This window comes from Equus przewalskii, chromosome 3, assembly GCF_037783145.1.
Source record: "Equus przewalskii isolate Varuska chromosome 3, EquPr2, whole genome shotgun sequence".
In the NCBI taxonomy this organism is placed as follows: Eukaryota; Metazoa; Chordata; class Mammalia; order Perissodactyla; family Equidae; genus Equus; species Equus przewalskii.
This window is the reverse complement of record NC_091833.1, coordinates 94,635,317-94,655,096: the sequence shown is the minus strand read 5'-3', so window position 1 is coordinate 94,655,096 and position 19,780 is coordinate 94,635,317. Positions and strand designations below refer to the sequence as shown.

The window sequence follows — 19,780 nt, the reverse complement described above, 5'->3', positions numbered from 1 at the left end:
TTCACCAAGGAGTGGTTTGGCATCTCCTGTTCTCAGAAGTTCAGTCCAGCACACTGTGGTTTCCAAACACAGCTTTTCTGTCTCTGGAATAACAATGATCCAAAACTTCATAATTGAGGTGTCTTTCTGCCACATAGAATTAAAAATAGACCTCTATTATGAAGATGAAACTTTTTCTTAGCTAAATATGGCTTTAATAATGGTAGAAGTTTGAGGCTTTTTACCAACACAGTAATTTAGTCCTTTTATTTTGACTTAGATACCAAAATTCTTCATCTCATTCAAAGACCAACTGAGGGACAGCTGTGAGAGAAAACCCCAAGGAAAAATAGTCATATGTCACTATCATTCTGGCCTTAGAACCTCCACACCACTTCTTGAGTTTTCTTTCACCTTTCTGTCTGTCTAAACTAAAAATGTTCCCCTGATTTCAAGCTTAGAGTAGTGAGATTCCTACTATATCTGACATCCAGCGACATTGCTTGTTCCAGCTTTCTTCTTCTATGTATAGGGAAATGCTTTTCTGCTTTAATTCAGCTTAGACAAAGATGATTTTTTTTTTCAAGCTTATGACATGAGTTTGTAGTACACTGATGTGTTATTGAGAGGTAGCATGGTTACTGGTTAACATCACAGCTCTAAAGTGAGACTGCTTGGGTTTGCAACCTTATTCTATCACTCACTAAAGGAAAACTATTGGGTAACTCACTTAACTTCTACGCCTTAGTTTCCACATCTGTACAATGGGGGTAATATACAACCTGTCCTACAGGTTGCTGTGAGAATTTAATGAATTAATATATGTAAAGTTTTAGAATAGTGCCTGATGTATCAGTATTCTTGAGTGAATGAATAAACTTTTACAGATTCTTACCACAGCAGAGGGACCCATCTTCCCTGAACCTGGAGACTTCATGCCAGTTTTGTGCAGTAAAATCCATCTCTTCTTATTTTCTCTCCATAGTAGAATGTCCAGTGTTCCTATGTCCTGCCATAACAAGTCTTAATTCCACTAGTCCTTGGCTGATTTGCAGAACAGAGAAGCCTGACAAATTAGCAAGATTCCCATCAAATGACTCCCTTAACTACTCACTGAGTACAGTCCAGTGGTTAATATAGTACATATAAATTTTGTCATTTAAAGGAAACTCTCAAAGCATATGCTTTAGTGATGATTTCCATTGTTATAACACCTGTAGTTTTATCTTTTTTTGTTTCTTATAGGATTGATGTATTTGAATTGTACGAGACACTGGCCAGTACACAAAAGCTTGCTAAAATTACCTCCCTCCAGCCAGTCTTCTTTGTCTAAGAGCCACAGAATAGCCAGTGAAGCTAATTCATTGAACACGTGAGAAAATCTGTTTACACCATGAAACCTGTTTTTCTATGTGATGCCCACTGCTGGCAAAGCCAAAACTGAAAATATTGGCAAAAAAACCAAACAACTTAAATAAAGAGTGTGCATGGCAGATGGTGGTGATAAATAGTTGGTCGTCCCTGTCTGTTAATCTCACTGCACTCACTCCCTTTGAGTTGTCGCAGTGCCATAATTTTGCCATGATTATCTATGAAATTATGTTGACTGTTAAGCTCTGATTCATGCTTTTCTTAAGTCATCTGCAGAAAAGATGACATTCTAATTGCACTTCTGAATTTTTTACACTATGAGTTTAAGCGCAGACACATTTTACTAAAAAGAAAAAAGGCTAAATGTATGTAATTTGACATTGTGACAGACTAATACTTAGGCATTAGACCAGCAGTACAATTAGACAGCTTAAATGTGTCCTACATCTTAATGTCTATATGACTTTAAGAAGTCAGATTAAGTCCTCCTTTTTTAAAGGGTCTGTTGCCATTTTGCTGATTGAAATAAATCGAAGCCTATCAGAGGATTTAAGTGGATTATGAGAAGGCTCATCACAATTACACATAATTCTAGAAAATTGGAATCTAGGGAATTAACTGTAAATTCAGAATGTCTCAAGGTAAGAGCATGTATTTACAGTAGGCATCCTGAAGTGGTTATGGAGGATGTGACTAACTCTTATTCTTTGAATTATCTGGGTTCCTTTTTAATAAGGATAAAACTTTAGTCACTGAAGTATCATTTGAAGTGACAGCTAAAAGTACACTTTAAAATTCACATGACATTGTGTGCATATTAAAATTATATTTTATATTAAATATCATATAGTATATAGCTTACTCAGAAATAACCAAGAATACACAGATTTCCTTGTGATATGATTAAATTTATAGACTTTCCATCTATTTAAGAGTCACCAAGAATAAAAATTTTATTTTATACAGAGGCCACATACATACATATAAATATATATATATTCACATATAAAAACCGACAGCAAAGTCTTCACAAAATAATGTGAATGTGGTGTAAACTGTTTATGACTCCCTAAATGGGTTCAACCACTGACTAGTGGATCATGACCCTTAATTTGAAAAACATTCATCTGAATTGCCCATGATTATACCCCCTTAAAATGTACCCATCAGGTTGTTACCAAAAGGCAACCAAAATTTGTTGAGCTGAAATAGGTTGGCACATTGCCTATAATAGTTCCTATTAAAATACACCCATGTTACAAGAATGAGAGAAGAGAGCCTTCTGTTTTTCATCTTTTCTATCACATAGAATACTTTTCCTCCGTGATTCCATGTTTTCTGAGTTTTCGTCTATGATACAAGTTGTGTATAGCCAAAAATAAATTTTATTTCCCAAGTTTATTATTGCAAGATTTGTAGAACTGCCAAGCAGAGGTCCTGACAACACTAGAATAACTATAAAACAGTTACCATCCATAAGCAAAGAAGCTTAACAAATTAGTTCATGCATGTAGCCTTGTGACTTCTAAGTATAGGATTTGCCCATTAGACTTTTTCTTAGCACCTATCGTGCCTCCACTGACCTCACCTCCCTGCCCCAGGCTTCATCTGTGGACTGCATTTTGTTCTATAAAATAAATCCATGGATTATTTCAATCAACTACATTGTTCTGTTAGAAAAAAAAATCTCAATTAGAGAAATTACAGTATAGGACAGGCTGTGAAAGAGTGTAAGGAGAGTGAATGGTGGAAAAGTTCATTCATATCTGCGCCTACCAAACAAACAAACAAAAACCACCCCACCTTCCCTGCTTGGTCAATCGCATTGCACTTATGAATAACAGATATTATCATCCTTCCTCCTGTGGCCAATGTGAAGTTAGATCATAATCGTCAGGGATGACATGCAATCTGTCTCCCTACCATGCTATTCATTCATCCATTCAAAAGGCAGTTATTGAGTGTGTGACTGGTTTGGTGCTAGGACACAGAGTATACAGTTAGGTAACTTATGAATCCTGCCTGCAGGGAGTTACCCTTTACTGAAAAATTTACGTGACTAGGTAGCAGAATTATATTAAGTTTTATGATAGAGATGGACATAAAATGAAGGCTAGAGAGGCAGAGAGAAATCAGAATTAGACAGACTGGTTAGAAGAAATCTCAAAGAAGACATCCTGGAACTAGATTCTGAAGGACTCGTGGGAGATAGATAGATGACAATGCAAGGAATAGCAGAAGCCGCAACATATTAACATCACGAAGACAGAATAGCAAGAGGCTTTCTGGAAATGACAACTACATTAGGTCCATTGAAGTGGCACATAAGAATAGAAAGAGATAAGGGCTAAGAGGAAGGCAGGATCCAGATCCTTTAGGGCCTTCTGCGCAAAAAGTATGGAGTTTGAAATTTATACTGAAATTTATAGAAGAAAGCTTTAAATTAGGGAGAGACTTGTTACTCTCTTTCCTGTTCTTAAAATAATCATAAAGGTGCTTTTTTATTAGATACTTACTGCTAATCGCTAGGAGAGAAATAGACTAAACAAACCAAAAAGAAAGCAACACTCAAGTAATAAATATTAGGAAGTCACAAAAGCGCCATAAATCTGGCAAAAACCTCATTAAGGTTGTGCCTTGATATGTGGCTCTGCTTCTTAGATGTTATACCAAATTCTCTTTCTTTCCTCTCTTTGGAAATCGCACTACTCACATTTAGAATGGCTTGCAGTGGTTTTTCTGGGAATAACCCCAGAGACAGCTATCACTCACGGACCGACGAGGAAGATGTAATCACCCAGAAAACTGAATGTTAGTATTTTCCTAGACAAAAATTTAACTTTGTTGATTGGTGATATACAAATAAGTTAGACAATTAGATACTCGGGTGGAGGGAAATTTTCAAAAGTGCAAAATGAAAATTCCTCAGCAGGTGCTCGAAAATTAGGTAACCATAACTCAATGAAAACTTTGAAAATCAAAGTTTTTCCACTCCATTTCCTTTAATGGAGGAAATATGGGTAGAAAGGATCAAATGTGTCAAGTCTGCTGTCCCTGCTCTGACCAGAGATTGGTCCGAGAGTGTATTAGGTTCGCAGCAGGGCAGCGTTCCTTTTTAGAGGCTGGAGGAGAGAATCTGTTTCCTTGCCTTTCCCAGTTTCTAGAGCCTGCCCGTGTTCCTTGGTTTGGAGCCTAGCGCCCTGTAATCTCCTTGTTTTAAGGTCTATTGATAGCGTCTGAAATGTTAATTCCCGTGTGCCATATGTAACCTAATAGGTTCCCAGGTTCCAGGGATTAGGCTGTAGACATCTTTGGATGGGACCGTTGTTCTGCCTACCACAGAAAGGTTGTAGGACCAAACATGCAGCACCAGCAGCGTCACGGGGGCATTCAAAGTGCCTCTTAATCCACAAAGCAGAAGGTGTAACACAGGCATGAGGGGATCTGCAGAGCTTGCTTCTCTGCTCATCACAGGCTCCAAGGGAGGTTCAACGGTGAGACTTTGACACACTCTGAAGAAATGGGAAACAAATAAAGGAAAACATTTCAATGAGAAGCAAAAATCAATGACGCAAACTGATCTAGTGCTGCTTCATTGATTTGCCCCACTTTCGCTGCTCATTGAGTCCTGTTTGCTAGTCATCAGAGATCATTTCCTTCCTTTTCTTTTTATTTACCTGCTCCGCACTCCCAAGTTCTTCAACACTCTCTTGGTCCTAATTGTGATTGCCAATTTTCTTTTCAACTGATCAACTTATTGACCAGAGTAAGGAGCCAGCATTTCAACTGTTTTAAAATTCTCCCCATAAATGGTTTTTCAGCAACTAGCAAAAGCTTTCAGAGCCCCATCTCTCAATAGTACTTCAAAACTCAATGTTTTCGTGAAGTCTTCCTCAGTAAGGAACACAAAAGTAGAGCTCTTTGTCTTTCTCTCAAATCACAATAACTAATGAAATTTTATTACAACACGGCTTGTTATGACAGGACTATTTCTAACTAGATAAGCTTTTCAGTCTGACAGTCATAAAGTATTTCAATAGGTAATCCCAATCAAATAGTTCGAGAATGTGTTTTGAAAATGGCCATATCATTATAATAATTGTATAGTTTCTCAGGATCGCTACATTGAAGGAGAAAATGAATGAGTAGGGTGATTTTTGCCAGATTTAAAAAAAATATTAATTATATTACTTCAGTAAATCTAAATTGCTTAAGACATTCCCTAATACCATCTTAATTTGCTTCAATATTGAACAGATTTGAATTAAGTATTTAGATATTTAATACCAGTTACTTATTACAGGAGCTTTTTTTTTTTTTGAGGAAGATTAGCCCTGAGCTAACATCCACCACCAATCTTCCTCTTTTTGCTGAGGAAGACTGGCCCTGAGCTCACATCCGTGCCCATCTTCCTCTATATGTGGGATGCAGACTACAGCATGGCTTGCCAAGCGGTGCCATGTCCGCACACGGGATCTGAACCAGCGAACCCTGCGCCACTGAAGCGGAACGTGCGCTCTTAACCGCTGCGCCACCAGGCCCCCCTTACAGGAGCTATTTTTTAACTTCTCACTTCTGTTTAAAAAATTGCTTTATCATGGTTTATGTGGAAGAAAAGAAGGTTTGAGAAAATATCTTTTAATTGATTTTTTCAGTTTCCTTTTTTGCAACCTTTTTATTTTTACAGAATTATGTGTTACGTAGGGAAACAAAGATACAGTGAGGACTGCCTTTGAGACCACAATCCAAAGATAATGTTCCTACAGTTAACAGAGCCTTTATGTACTGTTTTTAGAATAAATATTTCCTCCTAAAGACAATATTAATATTTATTGTAGGTTATAAATTCTGCAACTTTGTGGACAATAATGAAAACTTTGAAGACTTGAGACTATTACCAGAAAGTGACTCTAAATTGATACTTGCAACTCTTAGTAGTATCCACATCACACTTCACAGTAAAACCAATATACAGTGGATAACACATTTTCTTAACTTAAAAACAAATCTGGATCATTATTATTTTGTATAAACTTTCTTAATGACAAGAATTCATCAATTCATCTGCTTTCTCACACTAAGTGACTAAAGATGCAGTTGCTGGCAATTCAAGACACTGGTGCGAATATTGGATGTAGATTTTTAGGAAAGAAAACATGTTTTCAAAGTGATCAGCAATCAGTTAAATTTGCTACTTATATAAAACCTTATAAATTATTGGAGGTTTTTAGATTTGGACATTTAAAGGACCAACTAAAATGTTAACATAATCAAACCTCAATTATTTTCCTTACTTATAATTGTGTCTCATAATTTGTCTTTTTGTTTGTTTGTTTTAAATCTTTCTGTCACTGTTTGAATAGCAATTTACTTATCACATGTAATTTCTATTTTTCAGGGATGGAAGCTGAATTGTTAAATATTTCTTAATCTTTGATTCTAACTCAAAGGGGAAAAAAGTCTAAGTATAAAAATACACCCTTCTTTCTCCTGTCTATCAGAAAGTTGGAAGGATACTGCAACCCTGACTCTGGTATCTTGAACCCTACTGAAATTTTATGCAAATTTTGTGGGCACATATCTGCATTTATGAAGGGAGGCAATACTTCTGGTTTTCATCAGATTATTAAAGTCTATGACACCCAAAGCAAATAAATTCTAATACAAGAAAACCCAAGAGACTAGAAGGAAAATCGTCAAAGCTATGATTATTGCAGTGGAAAAATAAACATGACTGCTCCCAGAAAATAGGATTGGGTTTATTTTCAGTGGAATAATCAATTGCTAACTTGTGAAATGACTGTCACCAGTCCCTTTCCGGGTTTGATAGACTCTTTTGATCAATATGGAAGCAGCTCCGCATTGCCAGCCCTTCGAATCCTTCCACTCTACTCCCTAAACACTCCCCTAACCTCCAGTGCCTCTAATTTTGCATGTGTGCAGCGAGAAATCAAAGCTCAGCCACATCTCTGATGTGCATAAATTGATCACTCCCAAGCAGTCACCATACATTTTTCTGCTGTAGTGCAGTTTTCATGTGCCAACCAGCAGATTCATGTTTGAGTTGATTCAGCAAGACTGCTTGAGACATGGCGTGCACAGTCTCCACTGTATATGATAATGCCACATTCAGAATGACAGTGGTCTAAGCCGCAGGGCAGTAAATGCTTCTTGAGATACATTCAATTGCTGTTTAACTGAGTTTCGCCTAAGGTATGGAGAAAAGTTGCTGATGCTTTCAAACATGTTTAAACATTTTAATATTGTCTTGGCATGTCAGCCTGAACGAGAGCACTCCTAGGTATAACACAGTGAAATTCTGTAATTACAGGGCCAGAATTTCCGGAGTTTTCTATCATGGCCCTCTGTTTGAACTTCTTAGTTAAATGCGCTTACATCTCTGAAAATGTTCTTTTGAAGAGCTGTACTTTCACTAATATTGGTCGGTTTGTTACCCATGATAAGGAGACATAAAAGAAGTAGGACATATAGTTTCTAGATCTCAGGCTGTTGTTTGGAGCAGTGTATTTATTGCAGATAATATCGTATGTCCATGATCATTATCTCAGTGACCTACTGCTACATCAATGAACCCTCCCCACCCCTCAAACAAAACAAAAACATAATTCAAAGGCTTCAGACAATCAAGATACATTGCTTCTGACATTTCTGTGGGCTGGCTGTGTGGTTCTTCTGCGAGTTTTGCCTGGCTCGCTCATGGGGCTGCGTTCCCGTAGAGAGTTGGCTGGGAGTAGCTCTGCTGGGACAGCTGAGACAGCTGAGTCTCTCTCACAAACAGTGTTTCATCTTCAAAGAGGCTACATCGTGCTTTCTCTCAGGATGGAGACCGCAGGGTTCCAAGGGCAAAAGCAGAACCTGATAGGCCTCTTGAGACCTAGTCTGGAAATAGCACAGTACCGTCCCTGCCACATTCTAGTCGTCAAAGCTAGTCCAGCTTCAAGGGGAGCAGAAATAGAATCTGCATCTTGACAGAAGGAAGAGTGATGTCACATTCCAAAAGGGTGTCCATAAGGAGATTAGAGGAATTTCTGGCCTTATTTTGCAACTTAAAACAAGCATGTCCCTACATCATGAACTCTGTATATAACTTGTATGCTGAATGGCTTCTTTGTTTCATTATTTCTGATGCATGAAGGGTGCACTGCATTTTAAGTATTAGCCCTGCTTTTTGTTCTTTCCTTGGTTTTCGACCTCTTAATCTTAGATTAGTTCATTGCTAATTTTTGACATATCCTTAAAATGGAGCTGCTTCTTATGTTGTGGTCCATACCGGCAAAGCAAAATAGCAAGCTGGCAAACCAACATCTTAGGGGCAAGTCTCTTTCAAGTGAAAATTATTCATCATGAGGTTGATCAGTTTGGGTTATAAAGATAACTGCAAATAATAGAGCATTTCTCCTTTAGTTTTGAGCAACCATAATGACACATACTGAATAAATCTACTCTAGAAAAGTCTTAATAAATAACTATTAGGGGATACTTGATATAGAGTAACCAGGATATGGTGACCTTTGTATTTTCCTAAATAGATGGTAACTCTGGTATATTGCAGACTCTATCAGCATAAATCCATCAGTATTACTGGAAAAGTAACTTAAAATACATGGCCTTTTGATTAATGATTTGTATTAATTCCGCAATAAGTTATCAGAAACCCTTAGGACCAAATACGTCTCAAAATTCAGAATCCTTTACATGTTAGGAAAGGTAATATCATGCATGTATCATATATTATTTTAAAAATCTAAGAGTCTGAGACCGTGCCCTTAAACACACTATTTCTATACTAAAATATATAAATATTAACACTATGTTAGATAAATAAAGAATGAAAAATAACGTTGGCTTGAAGGTCAGATTTGTTGTAAATTTATTAGAAAAAAAAGAACTTTTGGTTTTCAAAACTTTTTTGAGGACTGAATTGTGGATAAGGGATTGTACACCTGAAGTAGGTGATATTTATTGAGGGCTTGTGTGTCAAGAATTATTACAAATCCTTTACCTATATAAACACATTTAATTCTTGCAATAATCCTAAGAAGTTAATTCATTCTTTTCCCTGTTGCACACATGAGGGAATTTAAGTAAATCAAGTAACTTTTTCACAGTCGTACGCTAAGTGACAAAGTTAGGATTTGAATCCCGGGCGCCTGGCTCCTGAGCCTATTCCTTTAAACAATACTCATCTCACTCAGGGAAAGACTTCAGAGAGAAAAAAGTATCTCTACCTCCTTAAATCTCTCCAGGGGCCATGACCTACCATCTACTGAACATCTGCGCTGAACCAGAGACCATTCTCTGGGTTTTATGTGCTCTTTTATTCCTACAATAAATGAGGGAGTAGGTCTTATTTCACATCTGAGGATCTTGAGGCTTAGAGAAGTTATATCCAAAGTTATACAGCTTATACATGAACCATACTCAGCAATATTGGGGTTCCACATTTATGTTATTTCCCCAAGTTCACTGTCCCTTGAGGGCAGTGCTCCGAGTGGTATATTTAAGACTGAAGTAAACGTTGAGTGGATAGGTGATTCTTTATATTCTCCTCTAATTCGGTTGGATCAAGTGATTTTATGATAAATTAGAGCCCTGTTTAGGAATCTTAACCCCCTTGCTGTACCCCTAAGCAACACCTATGTAGCTATACATTTCCCCTTCTTCCAGAAAGTGTTCGCATGTTTAGAGGCTCACAAATTGCTTGTGTGAGATTCCCAACCCCTCCATGATCTGTTATGTGCTTACCTTTCTAGTCTTCCCAAATCCCCGAACACACAAAAGGCAGGCATCTTTAGGTTATTGATATAAAAAAAGCCAAGTCCAACTTGTTATGCACCTTTTGTATCTGATCTCCTCACACCTAATCTTTGTTGACTACAATAATAATTTTCCAACAAAAGGTTTATTTAATTATTTGTTCTCAGTTCTATTACATAAGGCAAAAATAAATCATTTGCTAACAGCTATTTTAAAATAAAGCACTTGATATAATTATATGAGTAAAAGAGAGATTTTCATTTGGATTAAGAAAGTAAAGGTAATGTGAAAATATTTGTTGGAAAACCATTGCCAATCGTCTTTCATTTTACTTGTTAATCCATTTGTAAAACTCTCTCATAGTTCACTAGATTCCACCAGGATTTAGGTGTGCTTCTAGAAAAAGAAGTTTTGGTATAACAGGAAGTCAAGAAGTATAAAAAGAAAACTAAATACTTTAAAAAGGAAAAGGTGCCTATATGTCCCCAAAAGGAGAGATGACCACAATTTTTGTTGTGCAGAATTTTGACAAGTAGTGTTAAGAATGTGCTAGTGCTTGATTTTAAAGAACAAATTGTAAGAAAGATGTGAACATCTGGGACGCCTACACATTGACTAACAACTCATTTATCTCATGTGGTCAGGGAGTCAAGTAATTTGTATATTAAATAAGTATGCAAATGATGCATATAGTTTTAAGTGTCGAGCTTAAAAAAAACTCATCGGAAATATCTTAAACTAAATGCAGCATTGTCATGCCTGCTCATAGGAAATGGAAATATCCTTGTATCTTTAGCCCCAAGCCAAGGACCTGGAGTAGAGTGAGTGTCCAGGGTTCTGGCAGAATGCACAGCTCAGCACATGAAAATCCATTCCGGTGCAGAGCTGTTTTTAAGAGTCTTAATGATTCCAATGGTCTCCTATAATAAAGATGCCTCTAATGATTTCTGAATTGTGTAGGACAGCTTCTGGGAACATTAACTGCCTCTGTAAATCTGGGCTTTCCTTGTTATTTCTAATGATTCTACATATTGTCTGTCTGTCATTTCTTGTTGAGGTCATTGTAGCAGCGTCTTCCCACTATCCACTCATCTTCCCTGCCTAGTAAGAACAAATATGCTTCTTTTTAGAGAAAGAACTTGACTTTTTACGTTAGTTATAATTTCCTCTACTTTAGGAAATGTATAGGTTTAAGGAGGGTACATCACTTTTTTCATTAAGTAGTAAAATTTATCACTTTATGGCATCTATTTCCTGTGCTGCTCAGATGTTCTTCTCTTTCTTTGGAGACTATGGCTTTTTCTTATGGCTATGAGTAGTAGTAATTGACCTCTAAATAACTCGGCTGTTACATTTTAAGAAGGAGGAATATGGTGTTATGGGAAACACTAAAGTAAAAGTCAAAACGCTTCTTCTTAGGCCTCAGCTCTCCCATAGGCTGGACTGCTCACTCCTTCGATCCTCCTGGCTATTCTGTTGCAGTGATAAGTGAAAGGGATGAAGTATGGGAAATTACTTCATATGTTATGAATTGTTCTAAAATTGTTTGCTGTAATGACAGCTTAAAACTGTGTATTTTTGAGAGGGAAATTATCTTTATGTCTAAGAAAGGACTTTAACTCTCCAAAATGATGTAGTGATTCTAGTAAATAGCATAACTAGGTAAAAATGGAGAAGACTGCAACTATAATACTCAAGCAACAACAAGATCTGATGAATGCCATTTCTATTTCTAGTCCTTTCAAGGTTTGATATGAGTGAGTGTTGTGGGGCAGACCTCTAAGGAACTGACTTTATCGTGGAAAATGATGATAGAGAATATCATTACATTTTCTTGTAGAACAGCTTACGTTTTTTTATTCATTTACTCTATACCAACTAACAAGAGTTGTGATTAACTGTTTTCTATCTTCACTCAGGTCAAAATTAAAGGGAATAGTGCTAAACTGAAGAACGAAATAATTTTCTTAGATATTAAAAACACATCCTTCAGTGAAAGACTGAAAGACTAAGAGGGGTTACTATTTGTGGAAGGTGTGCCTCTATCAGCCCACATTTTAAGAGTATATCTTTTATGAAAGGGAAAAATGAGTGTATCTGATAATTCTTTAATGCCGTATATAACTTTTGTGTTTAAATAATTTATAATATTTACTTGTATAATTAAAATAAGAAAATATAGAAACAAAAAAAATACTATTCCACTCATGCTTTCCCTCAATAAATCACATCATAATACAAATTGCATTTGTTAATCATTGGCGTTTCTTTTGAGGATTCATTTGAGTCATCAAGATTGGAAGTTTTGATTGCTCATGATGAATCTCTTATAGCCTTTCTTGATTATTTTCTAAATTTGATGACAAACACTGCAACATGTCTCAGCCAATTAAGCTTGTCAACTTCCACTGTGGTCCCCAATCAAGTGTTTGACTTTGGAAATGACAGGAGATCCTTATTAAAAGTCATGCTTCTTGGATAGAGATGTGGCAGCCCACATGTGGCTGATGGTGGAGAAGACAAACTGCCTTTCATTAAAAGCAATAAGAGGAAATCAATTTTAGCAGGAAATAACCCAGACTGTGAAGTAAAGGCTGAGCGAAGGAATTGAAGTGCATCTCACTTCTAGTTGATTGGAAATGGAGTTAATCTAAAAGAATATAATTTCTTATGAGCTACAGGGAGTTCAGGTATGCAAGTTAAATAACAGGTAAGACGAGTTGTTAGAGTATTGATATAGCTCCATGAGCTGTCTCTAAATGCATCTCGAACAAAGGAAAGACGGTGCTATAAATTTCAAACTAGAAACACATATTAATCCCTGAAATGCAGTCATGTGTGTAAGTAAAGCAACACATTGCATGAGACATAAGTCAACTTAGAGAGATGATTGGAGACCAGTCTGGGTCATTTCTGCAGGAAATGACACCCACATTCATAGAGATTTTTCCATTTCAGTAGCTGAATTTCTGATTATTGTCTTGTGTCCTTGATAGGCACTATCATGAGAGAAAAAGAAAAATTTGAACTTGTTAAAGCAGTGAAGAGCAAAAGGAATGTGTAGAGGAAAAAGTAGATCTGATCTTACACTTTGCATATTTATGAGTTTTTTTTGCTGTTCAAAGCATTTAGGTCAGCTTCAAATAAACAATGTATCCAAAGATAGAGAATATTCCCAAAGAACTCACAGTTTGCTCATTTCAACTAACTAGATTACCAAAAGCATTCATAGAATTTGTCAATAGTTTGATTTTTTTAAATGCATCTAAAATGTGTGTTTGAGCAACACAGAGGGAATTTAGCATGAAAATATGAATAAGAAAGTGCTTTTTCTTTTGATGAAAATTAATAGGATCTACCCACTTAGAAGTCAAATAGCAGCATGTGCAACTACAAGAAATAATTATTTTTGCATTTTACCTTTGGAAAAGAGAAGAGTGATTCTAGATTTCCTGTGAAGAACACTGGTGGTTCCTTGCTGAAATCTTAGCACACAGCATAAAAATCTCAGGCCACAGTGGTTCAAAATCACCGGGCTGACAAATGTCAATATTTCAGTTACCAATCACTGAAGGAAAAACATGACATGCCCTATTGGTCTACCTTGATTTAGGAGGTTTGGCAGAGGAAAACTTGTAAAATATCCAGTAAAAACAATAGCTAAAATAGGATTATAATGTTAAACTACAGAGGATGGTGTGTAGAGACAAAAGCAGAGGGTATAAATATATTGGGAATCATTTGAATAACCCCCTCTTCTGTTTTAAGCTAGATCTACCCAGGACTGTGTATATGCAAATCTCAGTGATTCCATTTGTTGGGAATATATTTGCAGAGGTCAAAATTCGTCAGTCTTTTAAGTCCCAAGGCTTGTAATAAAAGGATACCATTTGATATAAGTTGGAGTGCAGTCCTATTTTGTTCTTTTGTTTGGCAATAAAACAAACTCTAAAATATATTAAATAAAACCCTAGAGTTATTCTCTTAGAATCTATTGAGATAGAACAGGTTTTTCTCTCTCTCACTCTCTCTTTCTCAAACAAAAACAAAGTCCGTTAAAAAAATATTTGTAATAGTAAGAAAATACTTAACTATTCTCCAAAGACAGACACATGTACTGATTTTAATTACACATACAGGTAATTTGTAACTGCCATCTTTAATTTTGATCCCTAAGAACTCTCTAGATATAACTTAGCTTTATAGAAATAGATGGCATTTCCCATTCCACTAGGCAGCACCATTAATTAGGAGTACACACTATTGCATCAAAACTTTAAGAGCTTGACTATATTTACCCAATACATTGCATTTCACAGAATATTCCATTCAGCAAACACATTGGCAAATGCACTTCTAGGTGAACACTGAGGGGATTATCCTACAGCACATATTAGGTCATTTGACATGGTTGGGGGAGGGAGATGCGGGCTGGGGTGGGGTAGGTGGTGATATTGCTAGTGTGCTCACACCCATAACTTACTTGTACTTTGTTTTTTAACTTTTTACCACATAATGTACTGTCAATTTAGGTTCTGCTTTTGAGTCACCCTGATGTTTTTAGAATGTATTTTAAATATAAGGTTTTGCATATTTGCATTCTATGAATAATGTATAAGCAGGAAAAAATCCAATTGGCAAAAGTACACTCTTTCTGGGATAATTTATAAATACAGAAAATTATCTATTTGGATTTAATGACTTTTCTTATACATGTGGAAAAATTTATACCCATACAAATATACATATGTACTTTATTTCTTCTTGAGAATGTACACACATCCCTGTCCTGTAACAAATGCATATATACCTGTCTGTTCTATACATTTAAATTGATCAGTTTGTCCATTCCTCTTTTTCTATACTATTTGGTGTTTTTGCAAAACCTTATCTTTACTGGATATGAGATAGCTGTTCTATGGGATGAAGAACTGCAGGGTGTTGAAAAAAGGGAAGTAATATGGAAAGCTTACATACATAGTTCCCCTCCAATTTCATACAGAGCAGGAAAATCAGTTGAGGAATGTCCAACTTTGATGGCTCCTTCTCTTTGAATTTCAGATTCAAGACCTCTTCCAGATGTAGCTCTGACTGGGAAGTGTACCCGTGAGTGTGACGAATATGGCCACTCAGACTCCTGCTGGATGCCAGTCCGCACTTCTCCAGAAAGGAAGAAGAGCCAGCCCAAACTCTCCACTTTCATGCCTGTTGATGAACGAGGAAGCCAGGAAAAGCTGGCCAATGGCGAGGCCGCCATCATGGGTGACCGCAACAGAAACCTCCTGAACAAAAAGTTGACCTCATCCTATGAGACCTTCAGTGCAGCTAGTTTCAGCAAAAATGAGGAAGCCAACCCTGAGGATATTCCCCTGACAAAAACAGGGGAATACAAGCCATCTCCTGTCAATACTCTCACTAGAAGAGAAGTTTACCTGTAGGCTATAAAGGAGCAACAGCAAAGTTCTTTTCATGTATGAGAAGGAGAATAAGGGGCAAAAAACCTTACAAAACAAAACCATTTAATCAAAAGAGGGGGCTACCAAAGAGACAAAGCCTTGCCTGCCACTTCTGCCTCCAGATCAGGCCTTTAGTAATACTGTTAGCCTGATTGCAATGTACAATGTAGAAACCATCCTTGTTACTTGCATGTCGAACCCCCTCACTGATCCCAACACTCGCTCTCCCTCTTCCCCACCTCTCCAAAAAAAAAAAAAAACAGATGGTTGCAAGTTTCTTTCATGGTAACAAGCCTGATGAGCAGAACACAACACACTTTCATTATCCCCAAGCTGAAGCATGATTTTAGTCACGGATTTAGTTCGAAAGTCATCTGGCTGGTCAAAAAAAAGCAGATCAGGTAAAATATATTTCAGACATAAGAATATGATTAATCACCATGAAAAGCAATCCCTCAAAAATGATAGAGTCACTCTAAAGGTAGAGTCCGCATAAAGGGGGACTGTATGAGAAGCATTTTGGGAAGATCACAGCTTTAATACTCTCACAAAGACAGAGCTAAACAATGCCCAGTTGGAGATTGCATTCCCAAATTGGCTTGTTGTTGTTTTCAAGTCAGGAGCATCCACTTCAATTCTATATGTTCGTTGAATATCCTTAGTATACACCCAATATTGACCACATGTATCAATTACACTGATTATAACTTGTAAAAATTATACATATTTTTCAGAACAGCATCACTATTGTGCTGGAACAATTGTGTCATTAAAAGGCCAAAGATCCTCCGGCAGATCAGGGAAATTAAGAAGTATATTTGGTCTTGATGTGGAAACCCATTAAGCAACAAAAACAACTGAACCCATGCACGCACAGAAACACTCAGATGCTAGTTTATTTTACATTGTCTCTATACTCAGAAAATATACATTTTCTTTTAAAATGGATTTTCTTTGAAAGCTCAGAAAATGAAGAACTAATGAGATGTATTTTTGGTATTATAATAGGCAATTAGTTAAGGTTCAAGTTTAGTTTCAAAAAATATTATCAGGGAAGATTCCACTTTTTAAATCATATTTGTGGGTAGGTAGGGAAAGAAAAATACATTGGCACACAATCTTATAAGTTAAGTCCACTATTGTCATTTTAGAATTCCAGGTTATGCTTCGTGGTCTTATTATCTACATTCCAAATTACCAATTGCATTTTTACATGTTCAATGCACACTTTCCCATAACACAAGTGCATTAGTTTTGAATCCTGTGCAATAGAGCACTATTTCGAGACTCACAACATTGAAACAAGGTGACACCTTAATTGACTTTGTCACTAATATGATTCAAACCTTATTTATTATATGTCTTAAAACAAATCCAGACTGAACATGAAAGAAATGAGATCGGGGCAGTGACGTGTCTCATAATGTACATCTCAAAGTTTGAAAATATGCCGTTTTTTAGTGTAATAAAAGTAAACAGAATAGGCAGATTTTGAGTCACTTGCTCTGTAGAGGATGATTTAATACAGTTGGAACTTGAGCTGGGACATTCAGACAAAAGTGACAATCCAGGGACAGAATAGGGGATAACAGGTGAAGAGAGCAAGTGTTCCAATCACTGAATGTTTGTAACCTGGTCATAGCCTTGATGGCTCTCTAGCAAACTGTAGAAACAATGTAGCTTTGGGTAGTTTCATGCTTCGCAGAATTTCTTAGACTTTAAGGTGAAGCAGCCTGGGATATAGGTTGTTAATTCACTATAGGTTGTCAAAATGCTTATCTTTGAAAACCACTTCTCTGTTTGGTGGGGTACTCTTTTGGGGTCATTTCCTTAGGCTCTTCCTTAAATGGAGTTTTCATTTTGATGTTAGTTTATGTATAATAGTTAGGCTGAAAGACGATATGTAATTGAAACAAAAACATTGGACTAAAATGTCAATAATTGAACATGTTTATGTTTGATTATTATTTACATTATGGAAAGATGCAATTCTAGTACTTTGTTGGGAAACTGCATTAAAGCAGTTCTGCCTTGTATAATCTGTAAGTACCTATTAAGACAAAATACTTCTAAAGATACTTATGAAATGTATACATATTTTTTCTTGCACGTTACAAAGGAAATACTCAATTGCATAACACAGGTGTTCAACAAACTTTTTTAAATTCATTTTTTTCTTTATTTTCATGAGACACTTGAAACCATTAGATAGCTCCTTTCACTCTATCTTAAAATCCTTCTGTTGTCTATAAAGCTAATACGGGTCATACCGGACCTTTGTATTAATTGGACCTACATTCCCCAAGGATGTTTGCAACACATTCAAGATAGCCATGTCATTGTCATTTAACTTGTGAGCCTCTCTTTAGAACTAAAATGGGTGTGAAAGAATAAAATTCAGTGTACTGTAAGTATTCACAGTAATTCTAGTAGAATTAGCTATCATAACATGTTTATTATATAATGAGCTGGCATGACACAGAAATATATTTTGTGTTTGTATGACTTTTATTTTGAATAGGTTAAATCTGGTGCCACTCCATATATAGAGTGCTTTTGAAAAAAATCAATAAAAAGAAACAAAAAAAATAAATAAATGAGTGAATGCAAAATAAGCAACTGTGCCTTTTATACCTGTTGTTATGGTAAAAAAACGGTTGTTGGGTTTGGACAATGAGGGGAAATGGGCTATTCCCAACTTTTTTGATCCTGTATATTTATCCATGTTTATTTTCTGAAAATAATAAATAATATATTAAAAATTTGCCTTCTGACAAACTCAGATAATGGACCAGTCTTAAATATCATTCATTCATGAAACAAAATTAAGGCATTAATATGGGCTGCTTAATTCTGACTAGAAGGCTAAAGCATTTATTATAACAGTAACACAGAGAGATATTATCAGGGGTGAAATCTGTCCATTTTGCAAGGTAAAATATTGATTTAGACTTTCTATTCTTTCTTTTTTTGTTATTTTTCTTTTCACTGCGGTTTCATTTTGGTTGTACAGTATATAAACCATACTTGTTTTCTGTACGCAGAATCTCAAGTGAACTTTGCATGCATTATACATTAGGACACATTTATAAATTAATGAGTAACTATATAAATTTATGTGTATCACAATGTCTGTAGCTTCAGTCTAAAATCTAATGCTCATTCTGAACCTTCAGATATCATTTTTGTATGGTTTCTGACTGGCCTGCTGCCTGAGTTTCAGAAAACAAGGGAGGCATTATTTTTATGGAAAGAGAAACTAAGATGGTACTGAAGATGTCTGGCTGAAAGGCTACCCTAGGAAGCTGTATTATTGGAAAATAAAATAAAACACACAGATCAGAAGAAACTGCCAAGAATCAAACAGCCATCCTAAAACAGGCATGAGAAATATGAAGACCTAAGTAGTTTTCGATAAATTTTAATCAGTGATAAATATACAATGTGTCCTTAAGGAAAAAAAAAAAAGAGTGAAGATGATCAAGAGTATTGTAAAGCTTGTTAGTTGTGACCCAGGCAGAGGTATATATAACATCTGGAGAAAGGCATCATTTTTTCAGCTACCTAGGGTTTACTTTCAGATAACTTTTCCTACATTTTAAAGCACTTGCATACAGTGTGGTACGATCTGTTTGTAATGTTAATCATTGACTATTGTTCTGCTACTTGGATGTTGATAGTGAAGCAGAGAACAATTTATCATCATTTATTATGAGTCACTATGCACGCAACTATGCTAAACATGGCGAAATGTATTAAACACTCGTCCAACTATTTATGAAATACTTTACATAATTTAATTTGCTTTTGTACAGTTTTATGTAAATAAATTGCTTGTCATTTTTGTCTCTGCAAATTAAAATATAACATGGTCAAATGGTTTCACACTTGTAAGTGTACTTCTCTGTTGACAGGTAATTCAGTTTTGATTGCACGAGAAGTGAATGGATGCATGTACCAGTTTGATTTTAAAAGGTTTGATTTCTGCTAAATTAAGATGGAGTAAGGAAGATAATGCTGCAGTAATTGCTGATTTAGAGGGCACTGTGCAGAATTGTCATATTGCTTTGCCTTGTAATGGGATAGAAATTGGAATCTCCCTTTTCATCAAAATAATTCCTGAGACACTTACCTAGCTGCTTTTAAATCTTAAGTGTATAGTAGAAGAAGTTATCCTTAGTGTAAAGATTGATATT

At 36.0% G+C, this 19,780-nt stretch overlaps 1 protein-coding gene across 15 annotated transcripts in view; it reads left to right on the top strand.

Annotated features, from left to right (window-relative positions):
* The window catches only part of PCDH7 (protocadherin 7), a 399,930-nt gene extending 380,464 nt beyond the window's left edge, over positions 1 to 19,466 (top strand). For 13 of the 15 annotated variants that reach the window (XM_070613013.1, XM_070613006.1, XM_070613005.1 and 10 more), the window contains one exon: positions 15,190 to 19,466. In XM_070613013.1, the coding sequence (XP_070469114.1) occupies positions 15,190 to 15,213 (24 nt within the window). In that variant the 3' untranslated portion in view covers positions 15,214 to 19,466. The remainder of the gene's footprint in view (positions 1 to 15,189) is intronic. The other 2 variants (XM_070613010.1, XM_070613008.1) reach the window with 1 other exon arrangement.
* The last annotated feature ends 314 nt before the right edge of the window (positions 19,467 to 19,780 follow it).